At 36.6% G+C, this 20,065-nt stretch overlaps 1 protein-coding gene across 1 annotated transcript in view; it reads left to right on the top strand.

The window, feature by feature from the left end:
- The window catches only part of SPAG16 (sperm associated antigen 16), an 891,247-nt gene that overhangs the window by 415,693 nt on the left and 455,489 nt on the right, over positions 1 to 20,065 (top strand). Inside the window, exon 11 of the mRNA XM_046644878.1 lies at positions 12,818 to 12,961. Within this exon, the coding sequence (XP_046500834.1) occupies positions 12,818 to 12,961 (144 nt within the window). The remainder of the gene's footprint in view (positions 1 to 12,817; positions 12,962 to 20,065) is intronic.

Raw genomic sequence — 20,065 nt, 5'->3', positions numbered from 1 at the left:
TCTTGCTGGCTGTCAGGGTAGGGATGTTTCTCATCTTCTAGATGTTGTCCACATTCTGTGACTCGTGTTCCCTTTCCTCAGAAAGCCAGCAAGGTGGATGAAACCTTCTCATGCTTTGAATCTCTGACTTACACTTCTGCCTCATTTTTCTTGCTTTTAATGGCTCCTGGGGTTAGATTGGACCCTTTAGTATGCTTTCCCTACTTAAAGCATATTCACAGAGCCCAGAGATTTGGGTGTGGACATCTTTAGGAGACAATTATGCATACCACAAGGACTTGCTAAATATCTGCGATGTGAGAAAGAGCTGCCAAAACTATTTAAAATAATAATTGGAATAGTTAAACTTTATTGAACACCAGGCATTGAGCTAAGCGCTGTTTATGAGTTTCTCATCTAATCTCCTATGTGAGTTAAAGATGCTGCTTATCCCTATGTTACAGAAGAGGAAACCAAGGCTTCGTATCTTTTTCAAGTGCCAGGTCCAGGGAACACAGACAGCAGAGGCATTAGGGTAACCACTATAAAGAGCTCCATGGCTTAAACTACCGCTCTGATCGTTCCAGCCAAAGAAAATGTTTGACTGTGACATCTGAAATCCTTTTTATTTTTGTCAAACTAATAACATATCTATGCCATAAAAATAATTTCCTTTTGGCAAAAGTATTCCAGACTAAGAATGATTTTTTATTAATACGTTTGCAACTTTGTGTTCAGAAGTGTCAGTGCCTAAGTTTACCCAAAATGAACGAAAGAAGTATTTCCCATTACTGCCTGCCCACATCATTCTTTTCTTCCCCTACAGTTTGAACGTTGCTTCAATGCACTAGCAATATTGATAGAGGCGTGGGGGAGGGACACGAGGAGCGGCTGATCTGTTATATAAGAGGATAGAAAGATACCAAGTAGAGTTCAAATAAAATAAGCGAAGTTATTAAATCAGACGAAATTTTATAGGTCACCGAAACCTTATACTGAGAAGAGATAAAGCAGAGCGTGCAAGCACACAGGACCATAGACTCTTGTGCATTCTTATATCTACTTGAGTGAGTTAAAGAGAAGACAACATGACAGGGAGTTTAAACAAGCAGTGTGAAGGGGCTGATAAACACTGTAGCAGACACCTGCTGCCTCTCCTGGTTGCCCTTGCTGTGAGATTCCCTCTGCTGCTAACGACCCAAAATGTGAAAGTGAGCAAGCTACACACACAGACATACACACACATGATGCAGAAAGTAACTGGAGGCAGACCCATATGGTGTAGGGAAAACTTTTGGGGTCTGTGCTGCCTGTGTTAAATGCTGCAATAAGGAAAGTAATTTGACTTCTTTATAAAAAGAGGGCTGATTATTTCTCCCACTGAATTTGATGGAACTCAGGGTAGATAATAAATCGTGGAATTGAATATCTGTGCAGTTGCTCCGGTTCTAAGTAGCTGTACTATCGAGCTGGGTGAAAACAGAAGCTCCAGTGCTCACCTGAGATTGTAGCAGGCTGCTGGTTGGATGGCTCCCTCTCGCCCTTTTCTGACCCAAAGAGGGTAACTGACAATAGAACAGGGAGTCAATACACATCTCTTTGTTTTTGCTTCTTTCACATAGAGTACAAGGGAGATGTCAGCAGCATTTAAGGCGCAGAGACAAATGCAAGGGAATAAAAGACAGATGAAGCAGCATCTCGCTGCACAGCAAGTTCTCAGGACTCATTTCATGTCTGCTCCCTGCTTTTCTTAATCTGGCACTGTTTGCACCCATTTCTGTCTACTTGGTTCTCTCTTCAGGACTTATGCCCCACAGTCTTTTGTGTTTATCAATCCTCACCTTGGCGCGATTGGCTGCCTAATTCTACTCCTTAAACTTACTCCTTTCATTGTATTCATCAATTCTGGCTGTATACACCTGGTTGCCAGCCCTGAATTCAACTTGTTTGTGTTTTTTAGCAGCTTTATTGAGACGTTTTTCTTCATCTCAGTTCTTACTCCTGTCCGCTTCATCCTACTCCCGTCCTCTGTCCCATCCACTGAAAACTGATGGTGCTCACTCCTTGCAGCCCTTCAACTTCTGGCTCTGATTTCTCCAGCTACCTACAGTCGGCAAGTGCCAAACTCAGAGATCAGTTTCCTTTTCTTGTCCCCATCAGCCCCACCACATGGCCTCTGAGACAAATGAAGCCTGATGATGTAAACTCATTCAGTCTTAGTGCATTTTTCATAGAGAAATTTACTCAGAATTACGTAACTTGTGATATTTTCAGTATGTCTCTTGAAGTCCAAAACTTACTTTTAAAAAAGGGCTGAATTTTCCCGAGGACTCTTTAATAATAGAACAACCATAAATAATTAATTTTGTCTTTTTATCTTATTTATCAAATAGGTACCAAAAATACGTCGTCTCCATAGTTAAAAAATCTTCACAGTCATTGCACTGGCATGGTGGTTTCTAATAAGTTGGGCCAAGTTCGGAAGAGAATTCTGTGCTATCCTTCAACATGTAAATTTACCTCAGTTCCATGTCTCCAGTAGTAATACTGCTAACTATTCCTAGGTTATATGTAGGTTATATTTCTAAACATCCTCCCGGAAAAGACATTTTCACGATAGAGCTCTTACCATGGGGAAACTTGACTTAAGCTTAAAAACGCATCTACTCTGTGTCACTAATATACTAAGGGATGTGAAACAGAAAATTTTATATTCATGACTACACAGAATTCTTGTAAATTGCTGAAACATGAAATACCCAAATAAACTTTATTATTGGAATGGGTTTCTTAAGAACATAAATGTGTAATGTAACTTCTCAAACTTGTTAAACTATGTAAATCCTCAGCAATTTCATAACGTGAAGCACAGTGCGTATAAAGCTATGTGGCATGAAATGTTCAGTTGCTAAGTTAGCAGAAATTCCAGGAGCTGTGCTCATAAATTTGGAGAGAGTTAACCTGTTCCGTTGCTCTTCCTCAGTCCATCTACCAAAATAGTGGGGCCTGCCTTCCTAGTTTTTGGAGTTTATAAATTTCATTTAGTTGTATTGTATAGCCTGTGTATTTTGAAATAGTCTTTCACATAATAGACTGTTCAACAACTTCTGGAGAAAATGGAAATGGTATTGTTTAGGATAAGAGTGTCCTTTCCTAAGTTTTATTTGATAAATAAAACAAGAATGAAGTGAAGGAGATAGGATAAATGATACCACATTTTTTAATGTGAGGAAACAGATATATAATAAAGTTAAATGACTTTTGTTCAAGGCCATTGGTCCCCAGGTCTTAAGAATTTTCATTTGGAGGATAAGTGGGAAACGGCCTGGCCTGTGCACTCACCAGAGTGGACTCTTTCCCCGTCCCTATGAACCAAAGAGATGCAGCTGTGTAGGTGAGGTGATGTGCATTTTGAAAGACTGTTAGGCTGTATATTCGCATATATGTTGACTTTCCATAAATGACATTTGCGTCGAATGTTGGTGGAAAATCTTTACATTTGTATGTGTATTGGGGGAATTTTTTTCCATAAAAATACAACACTGTAGATTTGTATTTTTCAATGGAACATTTATATTAGTACATAGAAGAGAGAACAAAATAGTATTTTGTTAAAATAATAAATAAAAATAGTATTACCCTCATTTATAAAGAGTTGATTCAATTTAATTACAATTAGCTAAAATTTGACTTTATTTAGCCTGAAGACTTTTCCTAGAAAACTGATTATATTTGAAGTTAAACTAAAACTTTGGTTTAAAAGTATAAATTTGAACTACCTAATTTAAGAATAAAACATAGATTTTTGGAAAATTATGTGGAACTGCTTCTTTACATGGGGTGAGAAAGCAAACAATTTATATCTTGCTAAAAAGGATTTGGGGGGCTGGTGCAGTGGTACAGCGGTTAAGCTCACACATTCCACTTCAGTAGCCTGGGGTTCGCCAGTTTGCGTTCCAGGAGTGGACCTATGCACTGCTTGTCAAGCCGTGCTGTGGCAGCATCCCACATATAAAGTAGAGGAAGATGGATACAAATGTTAGCTCAGGGCCAGTCTTCCTCAGCAGAAAGAGGAGGATTGGCAGCAGATGTTAGCTCAGAGCTAATCTTCCTCAAAAAAAAAAAAAAAAGGATTTGGGTTTAGTCTGTAAACTAATAATATAGATGAATGATATGATGTTACATAACGTGTGTGAATTTGTTCTTTTGATAAATGGCCTTTTCAATCTCAATATCTATTGAGTATCTATGTCACTGCTTAAGGCCTGTCCCCACAGATGAGCCAGAACACATATACTGTCTTACCTGCCTCTCACCTCACTGATGTGGGATTAGCACTACCAGCCAGGCAGCGAGGCAAGGGGAAGACTCTTTGGTACCCACAAACTCCAAATTTACTGTACGTATATGATCGAAAGAACATTGGACAAAAACAGTAAAAAGGACTTTATGACTACACTCCTGGGCATTATTAATGAATCCATACACTGTGAAAATGCCTCATCTATTTAGTAAAAATGAAAGGAAGGTGCTACTTTTCAGATCCTGGCAATATACATCCTACTTAGCTTTGAATAAAATCTATAATACTTCAGTGTTTAAAGTGCCAGAGAAGTATTAAGATTTCATATTTTCGTATTTTCTTAACTGAGTTCTGAAAATGAATGAGACTTGATATCTTATTTTGACATATTTCTAATTATTTTGTTTTGTACACACATTTGTTTTATGGCTTTCATTCCATTTTACTTTGGCACTTTTTAAAGTACACTTAATTATTTAATATTGCTTGCTGGCGAGGATAATTATTTAATATTGTTTGTTGGTCATGAGTTGACTCTTCCTAAAGATGATGGCGAAAACATTAATATCCTAAAGTGACATCTGTCCTCAGAATGAGGAGCTCCATGTTAAATGGATCTAAAGCCATTGTTCTTGGGTCACTACTGTTCACTTCTAGCTAATGTCCTGGTTTCTTCTCTTGCTCCCCACTTTCTCGCTTTCCACACGGCAGCTAGAGAGAGATTTTAAATAATTGTGAATCATATATCCTTCCCCTACTTATAACCGTTCACTGGTCTTAGGATAAATGTCAGTCTTCTTTTCTCAGTCCACGAGGCCCTCCATGATCTGATCCTTTTCTTCCTGTTGCTCCTTGTCTGTCCTCCATGCGTTCCTCTTTGCCTGCGTTCTGCATCGCCCTCCTTCCTTCTGTGCCTCGAGAATGCCGACTCCTCTCAGCCTGCTCACTTCTACAGGTACAGTCACCTGTGCCTGAAACCACTCGCCTCTAAGTTGTTCTAAAGATGCTTCCTCTTTCTTGCCATTCTGATCTCAGCTAAATGTCACGTCTCCAATGAGGACTCTCCTAATCACCTCATTGAAAATGACATTCTCCCTTAGATCAAATCATTGTCGTATCACTGTGTTATGTTTTGCTTATAGCTGGATCATTTTGCTCAGTTGTTTTGTTATTGCTGTCTGTTTCCCCCCATTCATATGTGTGCTCCTGAAAAGTAATGCCTCTGTCTGTTTTGCATACTGCATAGGAGGCCTTTGATACATATTTGTTGAAATAATGAGAAAAGTTGCATGTAGAGTGCTTTGTAAATCCTGATGCATATCCAAATATAGATGCAAATATTAGCTGAACAACAGCCAGACAGGTTTTTTGTGTATATTTGTCCTAGTGAGCTGGATGAAAGCATATGTAACGTGTGAGTGTGTGCTGTCCTTAGGACGAGCAGATAAGCGGTCACCTGATGTTCACGGGGCATATATTTCGCTATTGATTCATTTTCAACCCACTGTGCATCTTCTGTGTTGGCAATAATTAGAGCCTGTGAACTGAAGTGAAGGAAACATTTACGGTGCTGAATAACCTAAAGTGAAGACAGGGGCATCTAATTAGTCTTTCTTGTGACAATCTTTTTTTGGATTAATATTCTTCTCTTTGAAAAGTCTAACAGTGGTGCTTATGTCACTGACTCTACTGATAATTAATACTGTTCCCCGTACGCCTACACACATTCCCTCCAAAATGTCTCTGTGTAATGCCACTACTGGAAAGAACAATTTCAATTAGAAAGGAGAGCTTTTGAAGTATACCTCATGTGTTCTATTATAAGGAATGTGTCCTATTAGAAAAGAGAAAATGTCTGCTAGAACATAATATTTTATGTAACATGCCTGCTATATTGTTTAACAAAACATTCTATGGATACCTCAGCAGGACATGACTTGATTAAGAAGCAGAACTGGTATTCATCCACATTTTCTTTTTTGAGTCCTGAAGATGTTTTCCTGTACTATTTTCACCTTAGTCACAAGCATATTAACTTGGGAATGAGGTGACAGGGCCTTTGTCTTTGAATCTTGTAATTATAATTAATAGTAAGTTAAAGGGAAGCAGAAAGCTTATATTCAAAGTTTAAAGTACAATGACTTTGTGGCACTTAGGGCAGGTGCCAGGAAGATATTAAGCAAGAGCTCATTATTCTCATTAATTAGAACTTTGAGAAGAATCTTTGAGAGGGAAAGTCATTTTATGCTTACATGAAGGGCACTTATTTGTGGAGAGAGCTTGAGGAGAGGACCTTACCGTCTTCCCCTCAGCATGCCCAGGGCTTAGCAAAAGCCTTCCTCCGTGGCCAGCGACTCCTTCGTGCCAGTCATATACATGAAGGCAGGGACAGGAGTCAATGTGTACAGGCTGTCCACTGTTTCCCTCGATGCATTCCTAAAAACTGTATCACAGAAGAAACAACTATGAAACTTGTTTATTTTCATTTATGAAATTATTACATAGAGGGCTACCTTTTCGTCAGAGGATTTAACATCAAATAAAACCCAGCAATGTCCAGTGTCTAACAAAACCACATGCAAACATCATTTTTCTCTAAATATCTACAGCTGTAAATGCTAAATTTACTACCCATGTGTCTAACACTATTCTAAGTCCCTTCCATGTATTTACCTAATTCTCAAAACAAACCTATGAAGTCAATGCTATTTTCTTCCCATTTTTTCTGGTGAGAAACCTGAAGAAAAGGCTGGCATATCTTATCTAAGGCTTCCTAGCAAGTAAACACTGGAGCAAGAATTCCAACTCTTACTCTGGAGCCTACACTCTTAAACACTAGTCTGCTCCCTGCTGTGCAAATGCTTTAGAGCATGGGTGGGCCAATTAGGGCCCAAAGGCCAAATCTGGCCCACCACCTGGTTTTGTAAATAAAGTATTATTGGAACACAACCTTGCTCATTCATTCATGTTTTGTCTATTGCTGCCTCTGTGCTACAATGGCAGAGTTGAGCGGTTAGGGAAGACACTATATGGTCCATAAGCCTAAAATATTTACTATCTGGCCCTTTACAGAAAAAAATTGTCCAACTTCTGTTTTAGACCATAAGTACTTCTTTCTCGTTCATCTTTTATCCATCCCTTCACCACCCTGAACCTAGCCAGCACCAACTTCCAGAAAATAACAGGTGACAATAGTTATAATCTTTCACACATTATTAGAAAATGACAAAAAAAATGATCAGTTCTTTAGAAACTTCAAAATGCATCTCAATAAATCTCCTGGACAGAAATAAGATGACATTCAGCTTGACTTCTGCTCGTGTTGTCATCTAAAAAAGGAAAAGGCAACTGAGGCTCTGAGCTGACTCTAATGAGAGACGTGGTCTCTGGAGACAGTCCACCCAAATTCATGTCCTTGCTCTGCCGCTTCCTGGCTTCGTGACCTTGTGTAAATCACTTAACCTCTGTGTGCCCCAGTTCCTCTATCTGAAAAACGGGGATAATAGTCTACCTAACTCGTAGGGGTATTGTGACCATTAAATGAGTTAATTTAAGCAATTTGGGGATCAGGAACTGACTCCTATAAGGTTTAGTTATTTCTCCTACTCTTCAGCTTCTTCAACAGACTGATTCAGAGATAAGCAGAATGATAAAAGTTGAGGCCTGAGTATACTGGGGAAATTCTCATAAATTTAAAGCCTATGGAATCAATGCTTACTAAATATCCTTCTATATTTATTCTTTACAGAGTGCTGTATGAAAACAGGTGGATAAAGTCAATGCCCTCTGACAACTTGAAGTACAATACAAGGCTCGTAATATTAGCACAAGAGAACAAATTAAAGATCTTATTAAGTGCAATGTGTAGAAGATCAGCACAGAGGCCTATGTGGACAGGAATGTAGGAGGAGTGCCACTCACGTGGTTTCTCCTACTGCACCAGAGCATTTTAACTGTAAAGGGTAGGGTCCTCTAACCTCTTTGAGACTATTATGTCAAGTGGCACCCAGCTCTGATATCTACACTGACAATTCCTAGACATGTTCTTTAACTCAGGGTTTAGTAGTGACTAAATGACTTAAGCGTTTCCTGGGAGTGATAACATCTCTAATAAGAATTATTGATGTTTACCACACACACATATAATAAATAAACTATGAAAGACTGACTCTAAGTAGAAGTAGCTAAAATCATGAGCCTTAAAGTCAGACTGAACTGAATTCAAAGTCAGTTGAATCCATCCCTTATTAAATGTGAGCTTGAGCAATTTACATAATATCTCAATCTCTGTTTACTTAATCATAAAATAACAAAACTAACAGTACCAAATTAAACCATTCAGTCAGATATTTGACAAACATTTATTGAAATATCATTATTACTGTTGGGGTTGAGTATACAGCAAATATTCAGCAAACAAACAGATATAAATCCCTGCCCTCATGAGCTCTCATTCCACTTGTTGTAAGGTAAGCTTTTAGTACAAATTCTGACGCACATTAAGTTTTCAAACAATGTTGGATATCATTACCGTCAGTGGATAAGGAGGAGGAGGAGGAAGATTTCAGACAGCTGATAATAACACTGAACTTCTGTATCCGGGGAAATGGACCTTAACCTATGTTCCCCATCTTGATCATCTCCCACGTGGAATGATCTGAGCTGGGATTTGAAACTCTGTGTTTTTTTTTAATTTAATTTTTATTGAGTTAATGATAGGTTACAATCTTGTGAAATTTCAGCTGTACATTATTGTTTGTCAGTCATGTTGTAGGTGCACCCCTTCACCCTTTGTGCCCACCCCCCACCCCACCTTTCCCCTGGTAGCCACTAATCTGTTCTATTTGTCTACATTTTTAAGTTCCTCATATGAGTGGAGTCATACAGCGATTGTCCTTCTCTATCTGGCTTATTTCACTTAACATAATTCCCTCAAGGTCCATCCATGTTGTTGCAAACGGGATGATGTTGTTCTTTTTTATGGCTGAGTAGTATTCCATTGTATATATATATACCACATCTTCTTTATCCAATCATCTGTTGATGGGCACTTAGGTTGCTTCAACCTCTTGGCTATTGTAAATAATGCTGCAATGAACACTGGGGTGCATAGGACTTTTGGAATTTCTGACTTTAAGCTCTTTGGATAGATACCCAGTAGTGGGATAGCTAGATCCTAAGGTAGTTCTATTTTTAATTTTTTGAGGAATCTCCATACTGTTTTCCATAGTGGCTGCACCAGTTTGCATTCCCACCAGCAGTGTATGAGGGTTCTTTTTTCTCCACAAACTCTCCAACATTTGTTACTTTTTGTTTTAGTTATTTTTGCCATTCTAATGGGTGTAAGGTGATATCTTAGTGTAGTTTTGATTTGCATTCCCCTGATGATCAGCGATGATGAACATCTTTTCATGTGCCTATTGGCCATCCATATATCTTCTTTGGAAAAGTGTCTGTTCATGTCTCCTGCCCATTTTTTGATGAGGTTGTTTGACTTTTTGTTGTTGAGCTGTGTGAGTTCTTTATATATTATGGATATTAACCCTTTGTCAGACGTATGACTTGCAAATATTTTTTTCCAGTTAGTGGGTTGTTTTTTGTTTCAATCCTGTTTTCCTTTGCCTTGAAGAAGCTCTTTAGTCTGATGAAGTCCCATTTGTTTATTCTTTCTATTGTTTCCCTTGTCTGAGAAGACATGGTGTCTGAAAAGATCCTTTTAATACTGATGTCAAAGAGTCTAGAAGCCTTATGGTTTCAGGTCTCACCTGTAGGTCTTTGATAATTTTGAGTTTATTTTGGTGAATGGAGAAAAAGAATGGTCAATTTTCATTCTTTTACATGTGGTTGTCCAGTTTTCCCAGCACCATTTGTTGAAAAGACTTTCTTTTCTCCATTGCATGCCCTCAGCTCCTTTGTCAAAGATTAGCTGTCCGTAGATGTGTGATTTTATTTCTGGGCTTTCAATTCTGTTCCATTGATCTGTGCACCTCTTTTTGTACCAGTACCATGCCATTTTAATTACTGTAGCTTTGTAGTATGTTTTGAAGTCAGGGATTGTCATGCCTCCAGCTTTGTTCTTTTTTCTCAGGGTTGCTTTAACAATTCAAGGTCTTTTGTTGCCCCATATGAATTTTAGGATTCTTTGTTCTATTTCTGTAAAGAATGTCATTGGGATTCTGATTGGGATTGCATTGAATCTGTAGATTGCTTTAAGTAGAATGGACATTTTAACTATGTTTATTCTTCCAATCCATGTACATGGAATGTCTTTCCATATCTTTATGTCGTCATGGGATTTGAAACTCTTGATTGGGGGTCTTTATCACTATGACCCAGTCTTTACTGATGCACTTTTTTGGTGACTTATTCAGTAACAAGTATTTATTAATTGATTGCTATGAAAGCGTTGAATTCCTTTCTATGTATGCTGGAAATATTTCTGTTCAGTTAAAGACCATTTCATGGATGAAGCAAAATATCATATCCTTTAAAGAATATTGGTGTTAGACTGAAATTTATCGAGAATGATTAGAAAAAAGTCATTTATAGATGAGAGATGTTAAAAAAAGAAGTCGGTGTTAGAAAAGGAATATACGTGCAAAAAAAAAAAAATCAGAGTGTGGTCCATATTATCAGTCCATGTGAAGAGGAAGTAGAAGGTCCAGGGGGGATGGAGGAAGCCCCAAAGTAGAAGAGGGCAGAAGAGTCTGGAAAAACACTTCCAAAACTGATTAACCACCCACGGGGTTGTGTTTGGCTTCTTCCCCTAAGTTCTACAGACGGCTCCCCTCCCAAAAGTCATTTTGGAAACTTATCTTTCAAAGTTCGTAAAGACAGCAATGATTTTAGTTATCTTCACTTAAAGAAGGTAATTTATCATCTAGTCAAGTGTGCATGTGTCTGCCAGGAAAGCTGTGAGCCAACATACATCATACTCAGTAGCTTCAAGGATTTGGTTTGCCTTCTTATGGGTATTTGAATATAGAATTCATTTCAATCTGACATTTTTTACCTCTCGTCATATTTTTCTTCTAATTAAGTTCTATAAATGTATCCTCTACGCAGTTTGAGCTGTAATAAATTCCTTTCCTGAATTGGCCTTCTGAAAGTCACAAACCAACATTATGATGAATTGCAAAATGAATAATTTCCCTTCTATTGTGTTTATTTTGAGCAGCAAAAGGCTGGAGAAAAATGAAACAGTGCTTCACTAGGAAGAAGGCCCTGCTTATAGTGTTTACGTGCCTGTGAGTTGAATGTTTCCAACATTGATTACCTCAGCACATTTCCAAAACTTTATAGATCTAATGGAAGGACATGATTTTGCAGCTCCAAATTTTAAGTTTAATGGTATTACTGGAAGGGATCCATAACGAGAAAAGATATGCTCTCATGTAAGCCCTGGAGTTAGCCATGTGGATATGAACTGAGACCATGATTTCTTTGGGAAACTGATTTCCTAAAATCTATATTGCAGAAGAAAGTAACAAGGTCATTCATAGAATAGACTGTGGGAGAAATGAATGTGTATTTTTAAAAATTATTTTTGTTTCATTTCACTACATAGGCAAGTAAATGCATTCTGTCTTTGTTTTGAGATGGCTATGTTGAAACTGAATAATTTGTTGCTAATATTTAGGCTGGTATTTTAATAGATGCTTAACGTTGGGCACATTGTTCCTGTTACATTATCAGGCATAGATGAAACTCTATGTAAAATAAGATTAAAGCATTGCCATAGATAAAATATCAGGCATTAACCTTGTAAACTTTTGATTTTAGAATGGTTTAACTCCATATTTAAATAGCCACAAGGATCATAGCCCGGTTCAAATAATACTGCTTAATGTGTTAATCATTAATTTTACATACTTTTCTCTCATTTCCCTCTATGCCTTTACAGAATGGGAATTGCCTTTTGCATCCTGAATTCATTACCGTAATTTGTGTACTGTGCATTGACTGAAGCAAAGTTAAGTGGCATATTAGCACAGAATTTGAGCTCCTCTGCTTTGTGTAGATAGCGGGCCATGGAGCGAATGTTTCATTTATAGTATTTATTATAGAATTATGATAATGTGGTTATGATTCATGATCTTTTCCTGGATAATGCCTGATTTAAGGTATACTATAGTCTGAAAAGCATTTTGATTTTCTATGATAAGCATGGTTACTGGTCCAAACATCCTAACACCAAATTATCATTGGCATAAATTTCCTCCCTGAAAGAAAAACCAGAATTATTGTTTTCAGACCAAAATTAGACATAAGCATTCACCTAAACCAACCATCTCATTTTGCAAATGAGGACTTTGAGATCCAGTGAAGTTAACTAGATTGATGGAGATCAGAAAGCCATAAGCATTAGAGTATAGCCAGGACGTGGAACCAGCTCTTCTGCCTTCTGAGCCAGCACTCTATGAGCTGTTCTGCCTCGCTGAAAGGGGATGATCACTGCCATTTCATTTATTCACAATGTGAAACCTTTCACTGTTATCTTTCCATGACTCTCTTTTCTTCTCTCTCTCTGTACAGCATCATTGTGCACCCCCGCAGAGACATCTTAGTCTCCTGTGGGGAGGATCGCCTCTGGAAGGTGGTGGGGCTCCCCAAAGGCAACGTGCTTCTCACAGGATTTGGCCACACCGACTGGCTTTCCAACTGCTGCTTCCATCCCAGGTCAGTACGCACAGCTCCCTGAACCAGCCTCATCTCTCCAGGAATGCATTTGTTTACTCTTTCTTCACTCTGCTGGATTATTTTTTTAAACCACTTTACTGAAGTATGAATAACATACAAACAACAGTACATGTTTAATGTATACAACTCTATAGGTTTGGAGATAAGTATACATCTTTGAAACCGTCACCACAATCTACACTGTAAACATCTATCATCTCTAAAAATTTCCTCCCACCCACTTTATTTATTATTATGATGATGAGAAAAACACTTATAAGATCTACCTTCTTAGCAAAATTTTAAGCATACAATACAGTATTGTTAACTAGAGGCTCTATGGTGTGCAGTAGATCTCTGGGGCTTACCTTGTATAAATGAAACTTTGTACTTTGCTGGCTTTAATGACACTTTTCTCTCTGCAACCCCACACCCTCCACTGAATTTTGAAATATGTAGATAAATGCTCCTTTGGCTTTTGTTATATCGACTTTAGATTGACTGCTTTTGATATTTCGTACACGTAAAACTTAGTCCACATGCTGATGCATTTAACAAGAATAATAAGCTTCCCAAGACAAGCATTATTAATGCTCCTTGTACTCACAAGTCTGACAAGGCACACGGATTGCTAGTCAATAATGCATGCCGGTGTTTACCTTGCCTCTGTTAAGCTTGCAGGTTTTCCTTTTAGAATTAAGTTATCTACCAAAAAGGATCGGAAGGCAGTGATCAATTTCTTTAAAAATTCAGTGACACTCAAGATATTAAAGAGAACAAAGCAGAACTGAAAGCATTGAGCCTTGCCATTTTCAGAATTCACTGAATTTCTGTACCCTAAAGGCCAAGGGCATAGAAGGAAAGATATTGTTAAACATACAGATACATTATTTCTGGTGGCAGAAAGCTTGGCCCACAGTTGCTTGTGGTCCACTCCTACCCCCTATCCGACTGTCTTCCCTTGTTCATCATTATACTTAACATCTGTAAACACTCTTGCATGTGGCTCTTTCTAACACTCCTGTTCTAATTACTCCCGGAGACTCAGAGTTCTTAGCGCAATTTCTAAACAATTCCATTGGGAAATTTTGTTCTTAGGAGGACTCTATTGATTTATTTTCATAAAACTTTTTTTTTAACCATCTTTGTCTTATCATTGGTATGAATGTCCATGAAGTTAGATTGAAATAAAAATCAAATAAATTGTTCAGAAATTTATAAGTTAATGACAAGAATGAACTAGATTTCCTTTAATTTTTGAAAATCTTCTCAAAGTATAATTCATCTTTAGTACTAGATGTTTGAACTTAATTTTTGAAGATGCAGTGCGCTCCACTGTATCTGGTATGCGGATAAACAGAGTCGCACCATCTCTCACCTCTTAGGAACATAAAGCTCATCTTGCAGAGACAACACAATTAGAAGTCTAGTCTATCACTTGTGTAGCTGTTGGGCATACTAATCACATTTCCATAACGCCCTGTTACCATGACAGCCGGTGACTCAGAGATTTTCTCATTAGTGCTTGACCAGCACAGGGTCCTTTTAATAGATCTTCTTGTTTTCCCACTCAATTACTGAAATTAAAATGAGGTGAAATACATCATTATTCACTCATAATCTGAATTTACATTCAGTACTTTCTTTGGCAGACTTGTAGTAAAATGCAGCTACACGGTTTGCTTTTTTCTACTGCATGGAATAAAACTAATGGGAGAAAATACATTTAACCATAAGTGTTTTTAAGTGAGAGATACTGAATAGCAAATGTCCTTTTGGTAGAATTGATGAAAAATAATAAATGATTATTAGAAGCAACACCAAAACCCTTTTTTTTATTGGGGATAGAGATCAATTCCGAAAGAGTTTATATTTCAGATTTCAAACATTTTATAATGCTTAATGTTTATAATGCTAAATCAACACTGAAGATTATATACATATAATATATATACATATATAATGTTTATGTCTTAAAAGTTGTTGAAATTCATGCTTTCTGAAATTTAAATTTGTAACAATTGATTTTTATTTTGGCTTAGGTAGCTGGGCCACCAAAAAAAATAGTTTATTGCTGAAGATAATATTTTTCTTATCTCTCTATATACCCATCTATAATTTAAAAAATCAAACATAAAATGAATTTGATTCAAATATGATAATTTAATATGTAGTTGCATGTTTGGTTAATGAATGCAATCATAGTCTTTATCAGAGACCAACTTTGTGATCAGCTTGATTCCGCTCGCTAAGAAGAGGTCCAGAGTGGACACACGATACACTGACACCTGCCTTATTCCAATGCTCTTGGCATAGAAAAATAAACTCATACATTTTCTTTATTTTATATTTAGTTGTTCCTAGTTGAGTATTTTCTGTAACTTCTGGTTGCATATATTCCTGATTGCTATGACATTCAAGCCACTGTCTCTTCTGCCACAATGACATAACCCAGATTCCTTTTGGGGATCAATCCTACTTGATACTTGTCCACTGAGAAAAAAATCACTGAATGTAAACAGCAGATATTTATTTGGGAAATTAGAATTGCAAGTTGGAAGACACAGATTCAGGCAGAAACCCAAAAATCTTCCTTCTCTGAAGAAGACAAAGGAGGCAAAGGTTTATAAAGGCAAAAAGAGATAAGTTACACGGGTGTTTTGCAAAATTTCTAATTGGTGCTAGCAACAACTGTTACTTCTTGGCTATGTGTGATTGGTTGCTAAGGCCATCTCTAAGGCAAAAAGTTCATATCTATGGGAGTAAGCATATTTCTTGAAAGAAGCTCAAGATGACAGCAGTGAAGCACAGTTGAAAAGTTCCATTTCATCTGAGCAGAGACGTGGTGTGCACGCATAGCCCCATTTCCTCAATGGCCTCCCAGCTCCATTTTAGAAACCTTGACATATGTTACTCCATTTTGTCATCACTGTCCACATATGACAGTCGTGAATCCTGCATGACCCAAATCAACTTCCACTGTCCTACTTCTGTTGCCATACCAGACATCTTCAATATATAAAAACAAACACAACAGGCATAATAATATTAAAACTAGGCAAAGGAGGATTGACAGGTAAAAAGTAAACTGAGAGGACAACTATCACTTGAGGATTCAGGCAGTATGATGTTGAAATATAGAAAACAAAAGATTTTATAAATACAAGAAGATTCTGACAAAACCATAGTCATCAGAATCAAAGACTTCAAAGTATCTCAGTGTTTAATCTGTCAAGTAAACAAAGTCACAATGGAATTACAGGAATTAATAAAATAGTAAGTGTATTTAACAGTATATATTGAACTTTGTACTTTATGAAGAGAGAATATAGATTCTTTGAAATCATTTATTCTTGTATTTTTTTAAATGTACAGATCTTACAACAAAAATTTAGCATAAATGAATTCTTCAGAATAGCGATTATGCAAACCATTATTTGTGAGCAAAATTCAATAATAAAAGAAAATGATAATAAATCAATAACCAAAACATACTAAAATCTGAATTATTAAAAAGTAAATAAATGAATATTGAGTCAAAGAGGAACTATAAACTGTTATTACTTAAACTGTCACAACCACAATACTTATCAAACCTATGAGGCATAACCAAAGCTATATTGAGAGTAAAATTCATAGCTTTAAATGCTTTATTATCAAACAAAAAGCGAATAAATCAATTATGAATTAAAAAGTACAGCTGGTGAAGAAAATATAGAAAAGCAAAAATTAATAAATGAAAAGCAGAAATTAATAAATTAGGATAAAAAGAGTAAACATATATTTTAATCCAGAAGTTTTTTTTTCAAGAAAAAATAGTAAAACAAGGAACTATAATAAAATAAATATATATCTCAAAAACTTCCTGGAAAAATAAAAGTGAGGAAACAGGAATACAAATCTTAGTAATTTTCAAGGAGTTAAAGCCTCATATACAGAGACTAAAAGATGTGTATGTTTGGAATTTTTGATAAAATAATAGATTTCTATGAATGTAAACATCACTAATACAGAATCAAGATGGAACAGAAACCCAGAATGGATTAATAAGAGTGCAAAAAACTGATTTATTGGAGTTCTACCTTGAATTTTGATCTTGAGCAGTTTTATGACTGAGTTTTAAAAACTTTGTTTTTAAAAAAAGAGAAATAAATCAGTTAATTTTTGGGTTCATTGAATTTCCCGAGGATAAGGAAAATAAAAAAGAAATTTTACTACTGGTTTTACAAATATAGCATAAACATAATCTTAAACTGAACAAATGTGGTACCCTCACCACAACTATAGTCCATTTTATAATAATAGACGCAAACTTTGAAAGAGAATGTAGAAAATGGAATTCAGTTGTATGCTTAAAGAAAGTGATGTACAATGACCAAGTAAGATTTGTGCTTGAAAAATGTGGAATACATAAGTGAGGCAAATATGAGAACATCATATTATAAATTATATTAATAGATGGATATTGAAAGTTACTTTAAAGTGACTGGATAAAAATCTAGCATCTATGCTTAAGACATATACGTTTGCAAATATTGTTAAGCCCCATGCTTTGGAATTGACGTGGAGAATGGATTTTTGGAACAGCTGGGAACTAAGAAGATCTGGCAGATAACTGTAGAATCTGGCTGCCATGGAGTTAGATGGGTCAAAAAGGAATGGGTGCTTACGGGAATAGGGCAAAGTGGGGAACATAAAACCAAACAGGCAAAAATACCTAAAATTGCTGTAGGCGCAAGGCACGATGTTGAAGATCTCACAGATCTATGTAAGCCTTGTTACTTCTCCAGCTAGTATTTATTCTCAATAAATGTAGCCACATTTTTTTCTTTTCCTTAATGATAATGATTACTTTTTACTAAGACATTTTCAACACTGACATTTTCTAACATTTATAACTCAAAAAAGAAAATGTATATGAAAAACTTTTAACTATAAACATTATACACATATTATACAGACAATACAAACTGAAGGCGTTTAAAAACTCTTACTACAAAATCGTCAGTCTCCCCAAGGCTGTGTTGTTTCAAAATAACATTATACATACAACTGATCATTGTCATCTTTAGTTCACAGTAGAATTGGTTTTCTTTGCATCCAAGTTTTGAAGTTCCTTAGTAGGATTTACACATCAAGACACTTCGCAGGGATGGTATGGGTAACTCTAGTCACTGTAGAACTGGCTATTATTGCATATTTACCTCTAGATGGTGATTATACATTGGTAAGTAGAGAGCATCCTTTGCATTACTGGGTAGACTGATGAACTAGCTGTTGAAGCTGATTCATCAGTAGCTGAAAACAATGAGTGGAGACTGCAGAGGATGTGCATTGGCGCTGCCTTTGCACCATGGAAAGAGCGAAATGTACAATGCCCATTACTCTTTAAAATAGTCTTTTTTTGGTTTGTTTTTTTGAGACCTATAAGGCATGCAGTGTTTGACCTCTTATATCCACCGGGATGTTTTACAATTGCTGGTCCGTTTAGACTAACTTTGGGCAACTGGAACACAGTTTTGCATATCAATCTCCAGATTAATATTAATAGATCAATAAAACACATACTACATCCCTTAACAATATATTATTTGGTCTTTACCTATACCAGGGAACTGCTCAATGACAGTAGCATAGTTTTGAAAGTAAACACATGTCCAGCTCTCTGATGCTTGGGACTGCATTTTCTTTTGTCTGACCACAGCTTATTATGTGAAACAGCAGGTATTTTCCCAAATATCTCTGTAAAATGAAAGTAGTTGGGATTAGTGGTTTAAGCAATTTCACAGTGCTGCATTTTTTTCCTGAGGTCACTGCCTGAGGCAGAAATAGAGCTGACAGCATCCTGTTAAACATAACTTCAACTCTTATAAGCTGATTTAAGAATTCTGAATAAATTGGCCCCTACAAAATCCCCCATACTCTCTTCCCTGTACAAGCTACCTTTTCACGTATTTATATAGGGCCTAAAACCATAGTATGAAAGCTCCTTTACAAGTGTATCATTTAGTTATTAAAAAAAACCAGAAGCATGGATAACCTTTTTATTTGCTATAAGCATAAAACCAAGAGTTCAACTTCAAAATATTATGAAGAGATTGATGCACCATTTTCCTAAGATTGTGACATCTTGCTTCTTCCTGAGCTTCAGAAGGAGATGCTCTCATAATCTGGAAACCTCAGTGCATTTTTACCAAAACTGCATTTACATTTTACAATTACATTTTATAATTTTGAGATAGACCTGTTCAATAATAGTCTTCTACTTTATATTCTTTGAAGAGGTATACGTTACGCTTCTGTTCTTAATATAGTTTGCCACCTTTATGTGAAGTAACAGCATAGGTATTTTTTTAATCTAATTCTAAAATAATATATGATGATCCTAGAGAAATGTGTTGGGAAAATAAATATTTCCCATAGTCTCTTCTCAGTGAAAACCTGGGGAGACTGCCCAACAACAGTCTTTGGGCAAGTGGCAGGATCTGGTTCTACATAAGAAGCACCTTCTAAAGTCAGACTTGTTTTCAAGTGTGGGTGTGACAAAGAACCAGCAATGGCATTTTATTCAATCTCTGACAGCCTCAGTTGCTCATTTGAAAATGGGGATAACCTACTTCATAAGGTTTTCATGAAGGTTGAGTGAGAAAATCTACGTAAAACATTTAGCAGTCCCAGGCTCAGAGTGACCATATGGTAACAGTAACATTGTTGGTATTGTTTGGCAGATTCTAGCCTAGATCTTGTTTTCTCTGAAACCAGTATGTCTCCAGGTCTATTGGCCTGTCTCCTTATTTCTAGCAGGAAAAGAAATCTGAGGAATACTATTGGCTCAACATGGACAGAGTCTGTATCTTACTCATCTTTGTATCCCTGAGATACAGCATATCAATTGAAACATTATAGAGAATCAATAAATATTTATTTAATTAAAATGAACAGAATTAAAGATGCTAGACCAAGAATGTGGCCACTTTGTGTCATAATCCTGGCAATATCATGTGATTATAGGGATATACTCACAAACATACGCATACATACACAATCACATGCACCACTCATTACTACTGAGATCACTTTATCGAAGGAACCCAAAACCTAATA

The sequence above is a fragment of the Equus quagga genome, chromosome 17, assembly GCF_021613505.1.
Source record: "Equus quagga isolate Etosha38 chromosome 17, UCLA_HA_Equagga_1.0, whole genome shotgun sequence".
NCBI classification, from domain to species: domain Eukaryota; kingdom Metazoa; phylum Chordata; class Mammalia; order Perissodactyla; family Equidae; genus Equus; species Equus quagga.
Note: the sequence above shows the minus strand (reverse complement) of the source record. Positions and strands in the feature narration are given on the sequence as shown.